We start from the raw sequence: 12,209 nt of genomic DNA, 5'->3' as shown, positions 1-12,209 counted from the left end.
ATTACAGAAAATGTTCAAAACTCAGTCTCATGAAGAAACAGAAAATGTTCTAAAGTCAATACCGTGACAAAAATGTCCTCACTTCCTCTGTGATAATTTGAGCCGCCTGATCCTGTCTTTGGTCTGATCTGATATCGTCACATGGAGAAGAAGGGTGTCTTAACCATATCGCTGAGTTTCTGTGTTTCGTTTGTGTCGAGAGCGATTTATTAAAAATACTCGGTGTCAATTTCAGTTCTGCCTTCCCGAAGAATAAAATCACGTCCTTCCTTTTAATTAGACAGATGGTGTGTGATTATGTGTAATACTCAGAGTGCGGTGAATGAGACTTTGCCAAGGCCAAGCTTGTAAAATGGATCTCCTGCTCTGTCTCTCCCCACCAGGTGGCCTGCATGCAGTTCATCAACATCGTGGTCCACTCAGTGGAAAACATGAACTTCAGAGTCCACCTGCAGTACGAGTTCACTCGACACAGCCTGGACGAGTACCTGGAGGCAAGTTTCAACCATGAAATCTGTTTGTTTGGCCTCTGTACAAGTTTGGAGAGGAGTTGCTACTTTAGTGGTATCCCCAGAAGAAGAAAAACAAGCGGCCAGAGTTTCTTAACATTTTCAAGAAACTCTGCACATCCGTTTGTCCTTGCTCCAGCTTTTTTAGTTTTTAATCTGCACCGTAACCTGGATGACTGAGAAACCTTCACAGACATCTGCTTTCGTAGAACCTGAAGTTCACGGAGAGCGACCGGCTGCTGGTGCAGATCCAGGCCTATCTGGACAATGTGTTCGATGTGGGAGCTTTGCTGGAGGATGCAGAGGCCAAGAACGCCCTGCTGGAGCACATGGAGGAGCTGCAGGAGCACAACGCACAGGTGGACGTGCTGCAAACACAAATACGACCAGGCAAAGCTTGTCCCTGTACAATTAGCACTCACTGGAAATAATTACCTTATTTCTTTCCTGTTGCTTTTATTTAAAACCTCTACCCTGTTAGACTTTAAATACCACATAAATGTATCTGATAGCATTTATATGGTGTGGGGGGATGTATTTGTGGTGGTAAAGCTAACTAACTTACCATACTAGCAGTAAGTATCTCCTATGCACTTTTCTCTCGTTTCATTTGATTGTCGACATCTGCCATAAGAAAAATTTGTTGCCCTTTAGATGTTTCTCTTTAATAATTACAAAGATGAGTATTAAAATACACAGTGTATATCAGCTGCACTGTTTGTCTGAGAGGCGTCAAGCCGTGTTGACATCAGTGTTTCTGCAGTTTCTGCTGTTTGTGATGCAGAGATATCTGTAACGCCTTTTCTCTGTCATCACAGCTAAACACCAGGCTCATAGAGAGTGAGAAGGAGGCCATGGAGAAAGTGTCAGAGTTGGAGAAGAAGCTCATCCAGACCACCAAAGAAGTGGAGCTCCTAAAGGTAGACTGCAGCCATTTCATTCCCAGCCTCTTCTGCGGGAACATTAAGGAGTTTCTATGTTTACGCAGATGTTAAAGTATTAATGGGATTGATGTTTTGGGGACACTTGTCAGGATCTCTGCAGGATCTCAGTCATCCTGGTCATTTTATATCCCAATATCAAATTGACTTGTAGAGTTTCTTGAAGATGCTTCATCTTCAGTCTTCAGTTCTAAAAGACTGGTAAGATGTTGGGGTTCAAACAGGAACATCTGTGGTTACCTGAAAATCACATGATCAGGCAACTTCACCCCTGTTACCACCTTGAGCCTTGAGTCAATGGCCGATAATGACTTGTTTGAGAACCTTTCACCGAGAAAGAAAACAGCATCAATACAAACTCCTTTGACTAAAACTGAGCATCTGGTTGTTAACACAAGTTTCTATTAAAAAACACAAATTGTCCCACTCTGGCCACCCCGCTATTTGACCTCCTGACCTGTGGGAGGCGATACAGGTCAACCACCAGACTACAGTACATGTTATTCCCCAAAGCCATTCAGTCCCTCAAAGACAAAAACAAGGGTTTCAAATATTAGTTCAGTCCTGCTTAGTTTTAGTTCCAGTCTTCATTTCGTAAAAGACTTGTTGGAGAGTTGGGGCTTAAATAGCAGCATCTTAGCGTGTTACCCATCAGAAACTCACATGATTAGGGTCTGATTGGAGGAAACCGTGTTGATCCTGGTTCTAAAGTAGATGTAAGTTTATATCTCAGTCCACGGCCCCTGTTCAGAGAGGGGTTTTCCAATTTGACATAGATAACTTCCTTCCTCTTCTGTCAAACCATCTGACAAAAATGGGAACATTGTCCTTAAAAGAGCGTCCTTTATCCTTCTGTAGGTGGGCAGTTGAATCTTGTCCTGAAGAGCTGGTTCAACTGTGTTGAGTCATATGTCTTTGTTGCATCTTGGTCTTTCAGAACTGAAGAAGCTGATGGAACTCATCAAGAAACTCCACATGTCCAGTTGTCCTCGTTTCAGCTTGTTTTTTTGAATATCTAATAATGTCCTTTTGTTTTACAGGAGAGTCTCCGTGAGTCTTCATCTCAGGTGGCTCTGCTGCAGCAGAGAGATCGGGAGAAAGAGCTTGAACTTGAGAGGGAGAAGGAGAGGGAGAGAAACGAGAACCAGTCCACCGAGGCCCTGAAGGAGCTGGAGGTCAGAGTTCAGGCTCTTGTGGAGCAGGGGCTCGTCCGTATGGAGCGGTCCCCCTCTGGACACCTGGACATACAGGTGGTCCAGCATGGGCTGCACACAGGTCAGGACTAAATTAAAACTGTCATATCAACCACAAATTTGATCAATGTGGAGGAATCGCCTCAAACGAGGTCTGTTAAGACATTTATAGTTAATTTATGGTTGTTCAATGAGAACAAAAATTTTACGGAGGACCAAGACTGCCACAATAAATACCCAATAAATGTATTTGTATGGCACAATTAAATGCAACAAAAGTAATCTGAAAAAAAATAATTGTTGGTAAATTTGAAAAACATATTTTAGTTTTAATCTGCTTCTGCATTATTAAACAAACGACAATGAATGTTCTTATTTATCTACCAGTCCAATCAGCTGTTTATTTGATTTATAAATTGCCTCATAGTTAAATTAAGTTATTTATTTGTGTGTGTGTTTTGTTTGTTTTTTACATCTCTTTACGTATTTCTGCTTTGTTATGCAAATGAGACGGGCACTCACTTAACATTTGTCATGAGGTCAACTTTTTCCTTATTGGTTTAGGCTCACTACAAAAATGTCCGCCTGTCTGCAGGCAACTTAATAAATATCTATATTTATTTTTAAATACATTTTTTCTTGTGTTTTTAAGATAAGATAAGATAAGATAAGATAAGATAAGATAAGATAAGATAAGATAAGATAGTACTTTACTGATCCCCATTGGGGAAATTCAAATGTTACAGCAGCACAACAGTGACCAGAAAGAAATGAAAGAATTAAAGAACTTAAATAGGACAACAACATTAAACAGGCAACAAGCAACAAAAAGTAGCGTACAAAAGTACAGTACACAAAGTGACAGCAGTTGTGGATAAAGTGACAGTGTAAGTATGCTACATATGGGCTCAGTGAGGTCAGAGCTGTTTTTCACACTGCTGTTGTACAGTCTCATACAAGTGAATTTATGTCTTGATTTTAATTATTTATTTATTCAATATAAGTTTATATAGCCAAATAAACAAGTAGACAAACAAAAAATTAGTGACAAAACAGGAGTTATAGTATGTTATAGTCAAAAAATTTAAAAAATAAATAATTGAAAAGAGAATACAGGGAATTTAAAATACATGTTTAATTTGTTTAATGGGTTTATTTTTAATTTTGTCAGTGTTTAGTCTCTGTACAGTTTGTTCTTGTTTTTAACATCATGTCACAAAGTTTTTTTGTCTCCTCTTCATAAATATAGTTTATTTTAAACTTTGAAAACTAACAGTGTTGTTGTGTCCTCACAGCTGGAGATGAAGTAGACACAGGTGATGTTGCCGCTATCGCAAAGTCTGCGACTATACAAGCTCCGCCTCCCCCTCTACCTCCTCCACCTCCACCACCTCCACCTCCAGCCTCAGTTGTAGCTCCTCCTCCTGCTCCTCCACCGCCGGCTGCGCCACCTTCCCTGCTGCTTGCCGGAGGCAATACGACCGAGTCGACAGTGGACGTGACTTCCGGAGGCCAGGGTGAGTCCATCGTCATAGCAAGACTTTTATTTTGAAAAATCCAGAATCGTCCTCCTCTGCAGGAATGAGAATGTCAGAAACTGCACAAAATGTTGCATCAAACTTCTGCTATAGAATTTTTTAAATTTTTTTTTCATCTTGTCAATCATCTTCTCAACCTCTCTCGAGAACCAGCAATAGGTCTTTGGTGTCAGGAAGAGATTTCTGAGTATTTATCCTCTCTCTCACAGGCTGTAAAGTAAAAAAGCCGATTCAAACCAAGTACCGCATGCCGTTGTTCAACTGGCAGACACTCAAATCCAACCAGGTGGCGGGAACCATCTTCAACGAGCTGGACGACGAGCGCGTGCTAGAGGTTTGATCCATTCGGCTGTGACCAACAGCATCTAATAAACATGACAAATGTGAACATATGAAAGGAAAAAAGCCTTGATACAGCTTATCAGGCAACGCCGTCTCCATCTCCAACGGTGGACGGTAAAAAACACAAATTGTGGTTCTTATAAGGTTAAAAAAATCAGTATGACATGTTTTTTTTTCCATCAGTGGGGAATAAAATATATATTTTTTTGTAAATTAAAACTAGAAGAAATGTACACATAACACTGGAACTGACAATACATTAAATTATACTGAAGACAGTCAGGCGAGTTTCTGTTGGGTAACACCCGCAGCTCTCTCTATTTAAACTCTGTCTCTTTAGGAGCTGGACATGTTGGTCTTCGAGGAGCAGTTTAAGACCAAAGCACAGTCCACCTCTATGAATCTGGGGACTCTGAAGATGAAAAAGGCCCACAAGACCCCCAGTAAGGTGTCTCTGATGGAGCCGAACAGGGCCAAAAACCTGGCTATCACCCTGCGCAAGGAAGGGATGGCTGCGTCTGATATCTGCTGCGCCATAGAGACGTATGTCCTCCACCTAAAATTAGTTTTCAATACGTTTGGTCAGCAGTTAAACTGAAATCACCCAAATCATCCCATCAGGTATAACCAGAGAGCCCTGGGCCTGGACTTCCTGGAGCTCCTGGAGCGTTTCATCCCCACAGAGTATGAAATGAAGCTCATCCACGACTACGAGTGCGAGGGCAGGCCCCTGGACGAGCTCAGCGAGGAGGACCGCTTCATGGTGCGCTTCAGCAAGATCCCAGGGCTTCCCCAGCACATCAGCACTCTCACCTTCATGGGTAATTTCCCTGAGAGCGTCCACCTGATTCAGCCGGTGAGTTCCCGGAGGAGGGTTAGAGGGATTATAGGAGTAGGACTGTAGTAGACCGGTGGAGGGTCAGGGTAACACTGACGAAGGAATCGCATACACGGACAGTCGGATACAGAAACAGCTTTTTCATAAAAGTGACTCAAAAAATCAGCAGATTTCTGCACAATTCCTAAACGTAGACAAAGAGAATCCAGTCAAACAAAAAGAAATATTATACTTGTGTATTGGTTGACTCGAGAGGAGTCAGTTTAGGTGGTTTGGGCATCTGGTAAGGATGCCTCCTCCCGTTAGAGGTGGAACGAGGCCTCGGAGGCCACAACGGAGTGATTGTATCTCCCGTCTGGCCTGGGAGCGCCTGGGGATTTCTCCGGAGGAGCTAGTGGAAGTGTCAGAGGAGAGGGCTGCCTGGACCTCCCTGCTGGTCTCCTGCCCCCCTTGAGGACAACAGAACATAGCGGTGCATTTCTTTATTCCTAAAAATGGACCAGTATTACACGTCTGTGAGGTGCAAAAGTATTTGAATCCTTGTTTTCAGTATCCGGTGTGATCCTCTTGTGCAGTAATAAGAGCAACTAAACGTTTACGGCAACTGCTGATCAGTCGTCTACAGCGGCTTGGAGGAATTTTAACTCATTCCTCAGAACAGCTCTGAGATGTCGGAGGGTTTCCTCACATGAGCTCTTTGAATTTAGTTGAATTTAGTTGAATTGAGTTCATTGATCCATCAATGAGGACAAACCATCCAGGCCCAGATGCAACATGTCACCCCCATATTTCACAGACGGGATCAGTTTCTGATGCTGGAATACATTTTTGTTTATTGTCCAGACATGAGCCTCTAATTTCAACCAATAGTCTCAATAGTCCTCTAGCTTTTCCATGTGATAGTTACCAAACTGCAGATGGGCTGAGATTTTGTGGGCTCTCATTTTTCAGAATAAATAAATGTATACTATTTCTGTTTCCGGTGTTTGATTGGGTCCTCGTTGTCTACTTTCAGGGCAGGAAAATCTGCTGATGTTATGAGTCATTTTTATGCAGAAATGTAGAAAATTCTGAAGGGCCCAAAACTGTATTGTTTCCACTATACACAGGGACCAAAGTCATTCCAGACTTCTCCTTTAACTCTGCAAAGCTATTAATTTAAAAGACCTTTAAGTAAAGCTTGTAAATAATAGTGTGGCAGCCTATTGCAGCCGTCAGGTCGTGCACAGTAGAAATATTGTGATCGTTCTTCCAGCAACTGGACGCCATCATCGCGGCGTCGATGTCGATCAAATCTTCCAGCAAGCTGAAGAAAATCCTCGAGGTAATTATTACTGCTTGTTGTTTGACAGATAAGACCAGTACGGGATGATTTCACGTCACGTTAAGAACCTGAATGCAGAACATTCATGTTAAAATGTTAAAGGTTAAACTTGAAACTTCTACTTGCTAATTTCAAAAATACGATTTTTTTGAAGAAAATTCTATATGATTTGGTCTTAAATACAGAGAAAGTTTAATATTTCTGCTGCCTGAGAATTAGAAAATTACTTAATTTAATTAATTACTTGATTAACCGTTCATTTGTCTGTGTGGTTTGTAGTATTCCTGTTGTCTCTTTGATTGAACTCTTTCTGATGCACAGATCATCTTAGCTTTTGGAAACTACATGAACAGCAGCAAGCGAGGGTCAGCGTACGGCTTCCGTCTGCAGAGTTTAGACTTGGTGAGTAAAATTTTACAACAGCAGCAACACAAACAATCGATCGACTCTCTGACTTTTTTTGTTGTTGTTGTTGTTGTCACTGCTGAAGCTGTTGGACACCAAATCTACAGACCGCAAACAGACGCTGCTGCACTTCATCGTCAGCATCATCCAGGAGAAATACCCGGAGCTGCAGTCCTTCCACACAGAGCTGCACTTCCTGGACAAGGCAGCGTTGGGTAGGTGCACGACATGAGCCTCAACTTCCTCAATGTTCAGTCTTCGATGAGTCTTCAGTAGGAATATGTCTCACCTGAAACTAAATCACACTTTGTTAAAATTTGAATGTAATGACTGAACCCTTTGCTTTTGCTTCGCTTTGTCCTGTAGTTTCTCTTGACAGTATCCTGCAGGACGTTCGAGCTCTGGAGAGAGGCATGGAGCTGACCAGGAGGGAGTTCCAAGTAGAAAAAGACAACCCTGTGCTGCGGAGTTTTCTCGGCAGCAACTCTGAGCTGCTCAGCTCGCTTGTAGCCGACGGAAAGACTGCACAGGTCAGCTTTAGTGCAACAGCTGTGTATTTCTAGTGTTGCTTTTTGGGCCATGAGCTGAATTTCTTTTTCCTGTCTTGCAGGACGTGTACGACTCAGCGGTGGAGTTCTTTGGAGAGAACCCCAAAACCACTCCGCCCTCCATGTTCTTTCCTGTTTTTTTCAGGTTCATCAAAGCGTACAAGGTCGGATAACGCAATAATATGAACAAACACGTAAGCCTCCTGTTGTTTGACTGTAACAAGAATTCTGTGAACGGCTTCATCCCTGACAGCAAGCGGAGCAGGAGAACGAGCAGAAGAAGAAACGGCGCGACATGAACCCCGAGCCTCCGTCCACTGCTCCGAAACCTGAACTCACTGGGAATAAGGTAACGTTTAGTTTTAAAAGGAAGTAGAAACACCTTTAAATCTCTCACCACAACATCCGAAGACACAGATGAACCAAAATATGACTTTTTTTTTTGAGATGTAGGAACATCACGTGGTCTCTGAGCCACAAAGTTGATTTGAGTGATCTGTACTCCAGTAATATTCCTCTTATATAAGAATATATATATATATGTGTGTGTATATATATGTGCTTGTAAGAATGAAAAGGCAAATCCTTTGATGTCTAACCACCATATATCAAAACTCAGTGAACAAGAGTAGGAATTTGTTTGATATAAAATTACTTAAAAATTGCCAAAATACTGACTTAGCGATGCCGCGCCCAGACCTTTCTTTATATAGTTCATCCCTGGTTATGGTAATGTGAGAGGTTTATGGATCCAGTCTTAAATCTGTATGATTATATCAGGATTTGCACAATAACCAAGAAGAGGAATTAGCCTGCGAGGACATGGTATTTCCTAGCAACATTAAACATACTAGACCTCTAGGCTAATGTTAACTAGCATATTATGGTGGACTGCTGAAGAATAGAAAGTGCTGACCACATCACTCAAATAATTTTCTCATCCATAGTCGTACAGACTTCTGATTTAGTTTCTTTTTTTCTTTGAAAAGTATTGCAGTATGTTCTTCTTCTTTTGGTTTGTGGTCGTTAGCAAACCAGCTTGCAGGAGCTTTACTGCCACCCACTGGACCGGAGTGTGGATCAGTAGATGTACAGTCTCTTATTTACATTAACTTCCCGGTGTCATCACGTGAGTTTGTGAATTCCCTGGTATAGGAGGATAATGACAATAAAATCCTGTAGTGTGGCGTGTGCAAGCTTACTGAGAGAAAACAATATCTGAAGTTTCTCCTTTCATGTGTGATACATTCTGATGTCAAAATGGACCGGGATTTTAAAACTATTACACCAGCAGGAAGGAGAACATCAGATTCAGACATCTTTGATTTTTTTCAGGTTCCCATGATGCCCAGGCTGCCTCAGATGGATCTGATAGCAGAGCTGAAGAGGAGGCAGGTGTCTCCTCTGGTGAGGGAGGGGAAAGACGGCGCGATCGAGGACATCATCACAGGTACACAGCTACCTGAGACAGTCTGACAAATCCTACATGTGTTCTTAAAGGTTGACTGATTCTGTTAAAGCCTGGATAAAGAGGAAAGGAAGTATTTTTTTAGTTGATTATTTGACTTAAATAAAACATGTATTTCTTTAGAACAGGGATATTAACATAATGTAAAAGTGAGGGCAGTGGTGGGGATATGTTAGCATAGCATAAATACTGGTAGCGCAACAAAACAGCTAGCCTGACTTAACCAAAGAGTAAACACTGTCTGCAATACAAAGACGGCTAACAACTTGGCTAACATTACAGAAAGAAGCCTAGCTACAGAAAGATGGCTAACTGTACCACCAAAGCTAAAAACAAGATGGTAAACTTCATAGCTAAAGGTATAGAAAGACAAAAAAATTACACTTTTAAAGTTAAAAAGATGCTAAAGCTAAAGAAAGTTCAAAAACAAAAAGAAAAGAAAAAGACTAGAGTATGATGAAACTTATGCTAAGCTAAGCTAAACCCCACAACCTTCCAGATGGAAACTTACGCTGCTCTCTTAATCTGCTTTCCTGTGTTTCTATACATCTCCTCATGTGCTCTCACTTGGATAAACCTTCTTTTTTTTCTTCTTCATGTCCCTTCCACGTGTCCTCTCTTCCCGTCCTTGTTTTGTCTCTCTGGTGTCTTCAGCTCTTAAATCTGTGCCCTTCACGGCTCGCTCTGCCAAACGCTCCTCTCGCCTCTTCTGCGACTCGGTCTTCAGCGACGAGGTGACGTCTCAAAATCCCTCAGCGCTGCCCGTGCTGTTGTGTTTGTGTTTTTCTAACCGGGGAAGGGATGCTGGATAAGAAGACAGTACAGGGTGGAGGTCATTTATAATCTTTGAACACAAAATGTTCTTCTGTGTGTAAGAGAACACACATAATATATCGCTGCACTGATTCCCACGTATGAATGAATGTCACATTTTAAATTACAATGCAGACGGCATAAATTAAATCTATTTAATTGTAAAGCTGAACAGAAACTGGGATTTCTGTGTAATAAAAATAAAGTCCAAATATAAACTGGACTCAGACAATCTCCCCTTTAAGGAATATTTTGGGCACTGTTTACTGGATTTAGGACTTTGAGTTCTCTCCAGAGCTGTCGGGCCTTTTTTTTCCCCCCAACACATCAAAAAAGTGTTTGTTGCTTTCAAGGATGATGAAAGCTGACGCACAACAAATCCTTCAAAAACTCAGTAACCTTCCAAAGCAAAACAAACCCTCATTTAAGCGACATATAGAATAAACAGTTTAAGTGAATGTTGCCAGAGTGTGAAGTAGAAAACGCTGTTTCTATTTTTGCGGCTAAATGCGACCATACACTTTTGAAACAATGACGTTTCCAGGAAAAACAGGAAAAATAAAATCGTAAAATAAAAACATTACTGAAAAGGCCGTAGCTACAGTTATAGAAACAACAACAACAACAAAAAAATACATTTATAAAGTAAAAAAAAAGACGGCTAACGTTAGAGAATGACGGCAAACGTAAAAATATGGTGCTCAAAATTAAGAGAGGTGTCTAACTCCAATGCCAAACGTGAGTAAAAAGTTACAAAGCAATTACTAAGATTACAGCTGCAGAAATTAAAAAAGGCAACAAAAAGTCTGTTGTTACCAAGAGATAAGAAAACTACAAGAGATGTAAAACAACTCCAGCAAAACACAAAACCGCCACAAACAGGAATAAAATTACTGCAAAGGTGTGAAACAACTGTAACAGAACACAACACAAAACAATTCTAAAGGGGCACAAAGTGACTAGAAAGTGACACAAAATGACCTCAAACACATGCAAAAGAGGAACAATGATGGCTAAAGTAACGCTTGTGTACACTCTGGGTTTTTATGCTGATCTATGTGTTTGAAAAAAGGTATCAAGACATTTCCTTTTAGAAGAAGTTGTGGTTCTCCCTCTTAGATGTTTTAAACATTTTAAACCTTATTATCTTCTTTTTATTTCTATTTTCCCCCCAAAAGTTTATGTTTTTTTAACCTGTAGCCCTTTGAGATCTTTTGATGATTATTATTATGAGGGGACTCAGGGGCCTTTTACAACAAGCTCGTAAAAGAGACCGTTGTGTGTCCATGTCTGACACATGAATCTTTGTCGTTTGTCCTCGTCAGATTTAAGGAATCAGCCGTATAGGCGGGCGGACGCCGGCCGACACAGCGCCAAGTGGAAACAGGGACAACAGCTCAACGTCTCGTCAGACATCTCCCTCTGAGACACCTAGCGCTGCAGCTTCGCCCACATGTAACTCGCTCTGCAACGCTCTCGCGTGCATGCCGACCAGAGCAGAGGAAAAAAACACGAGCTAGGTGTTTAGATCAAACTACTCCCTGATTAAAGTCTAAACTGTCTGATTTATTAGCTGTGCTCAGTGACACTGGATGTCGTATGAGCTGATCGAGATAGAGAAGAACGGAATGAAGACTTTGATTCAAAGTGATTCTTCAGAGGCATACAAACAAAGGTAGATAGAGATAGAGATAGATTTCTTAAAGTTTACAACATGATTTTTTTTTATAACTGATTTTAATTTGAATAAGATATTAACAACCACCGCCTGTGTCTCTGTCTCAAAACCTACGCTAAGGATTGTAATATATTTAAATTATTTTTAATACTGACGTGTTAGAACGATGAAATTCCACTTTGCTTCTGCATTTCAGCAAATAAAGGATTTTATACTGTTCTGGAGTTTATGTCTTCTGTGACTGGGTGCACACAAAACTATGAGAGACAGAGTCTGACTGCCTTCAAAATTACTACGTTTCTTTCTTCTGATGGCGTGAACATGTCTGAATGTTTGTTATGAATCAGGTTTATCTAAAAAAAAAAAAAGATTTAATTCCCATTTTGTACCTGAAATTGTTTTTTTAAAAATAGTTACAACTTTTTAATATGTAAAAAAAACTATTTTAGGTCAAAATTTGAGTTTTGATTTTAATGATGATGATGATTTTTTGTAAAATTGTAAAAGTTTTAGAATATATTCTTACATATTTTTCCTTTTTTTGTGACATTTTCTTAAAATACAACTTCTATAATATTTTTTCCTCTTAAAATCTCACTAAATTTAATTTCT

General features: G+C 40.6%; 1 protein-coding gene across 2 annotated transcripts in view; it reads left to right on the top strand.

The window, feature by feature from the left end:
- The window catches only part of fmnl1b (formin-like 1b), a 31,812-nt gene extending 19,996 nt beyond the window's left edge, over positions 1 to 11,816 (top strand). The window contains exons 11-27 of one of the 2 annotated variants that reach the window (XM_047609924.1): positions 384 to 494; positions 719 to 868; positions 1,328 to 1,429; positions 2,491 to 2,725; positions 3,939 to 4,160; positions 4,391 to 4,515; positions 4,864 to 5,066; positions 5,145 to 5,379; positions 6,617 to 6,685; positions 7,007 to 7,087; positions 7,176 to 7,305; positions 7,457 to 7,620; positions 7,701 to 7,802; positions 7,892 to 7,987; positions 8,974 to 9,088; positions 9,761 to 9,840; positions 11,245 to 11,816. In XM_047609924.1, coding sequence (XP_047465880.1) covers positions 384 to 494; positions 719 to 868; positions 1,328 to 1,429; positions 2,491 to 2,725; positions 3,939 to 4,160; positions 4,391 to 4,515; positions 4,864 to 5,066; positions 5,145 to 5,379; positions 6,617 to 6,685; positions 7,007 to 7,087; positions 7,176 to 7,305; positions 7,457 to 7,620; positions 7,701 to 7,802; positions 7,892 to 7,987; positions 8,974 to 9,088; positions 9,761 to 9,840; positions 11,245 to 11,250 — 2,226 coding nt within the window. In that variant the 3' untranslated portion in view covers positions 11,251 to 11,816. The remainder of the gene's footprint in view (positions 1 to 383; positions 495 to 718; positions 869 to 1,327; positions 1,430 to 2,490; positions 2,726 to 3,938; positions 4,161 to 4,390; positions 4,516 to 4,863; positions 5,067 to 5,144; positions 5,380 to 6,616; positions 6,686 to 7,006; positions 7,088 to 7,175; positions 7,306 to 7,456; positions 7,621 to 7,700; positions 7,803 to 7,891; positions 7,988 to 8,973; positions 9,089 to 9,760; positions 9,841 to 11,244) is intronic. The other variant, XM_047609923.1, reaches the window with a different exon arrangement.
- Positions 11,817 to 12,209: the final 393 nt, after the last annotated feature.

The sequence above is a fragment of the Mugil cephalus genome, chromosome 16 (genome assembly GCF_022458985.1).
Source record: "Mugil cephalus isolate CIBA_MC_2020 chromosome 16, CIBA_Mcephalus_1.1, whole genome shotgun sequence".
Lineage (NCBI taxonomy): Eukaryota > Metazoa > Chordata > Actinopteri > Mugiliformes > Mugilidae > Mugil > Mugil cephalus.
Note: the sequence above shows the minus strand (reverse complement) of the source record. Positions and strands in the feature narration are given on the sequence as shown.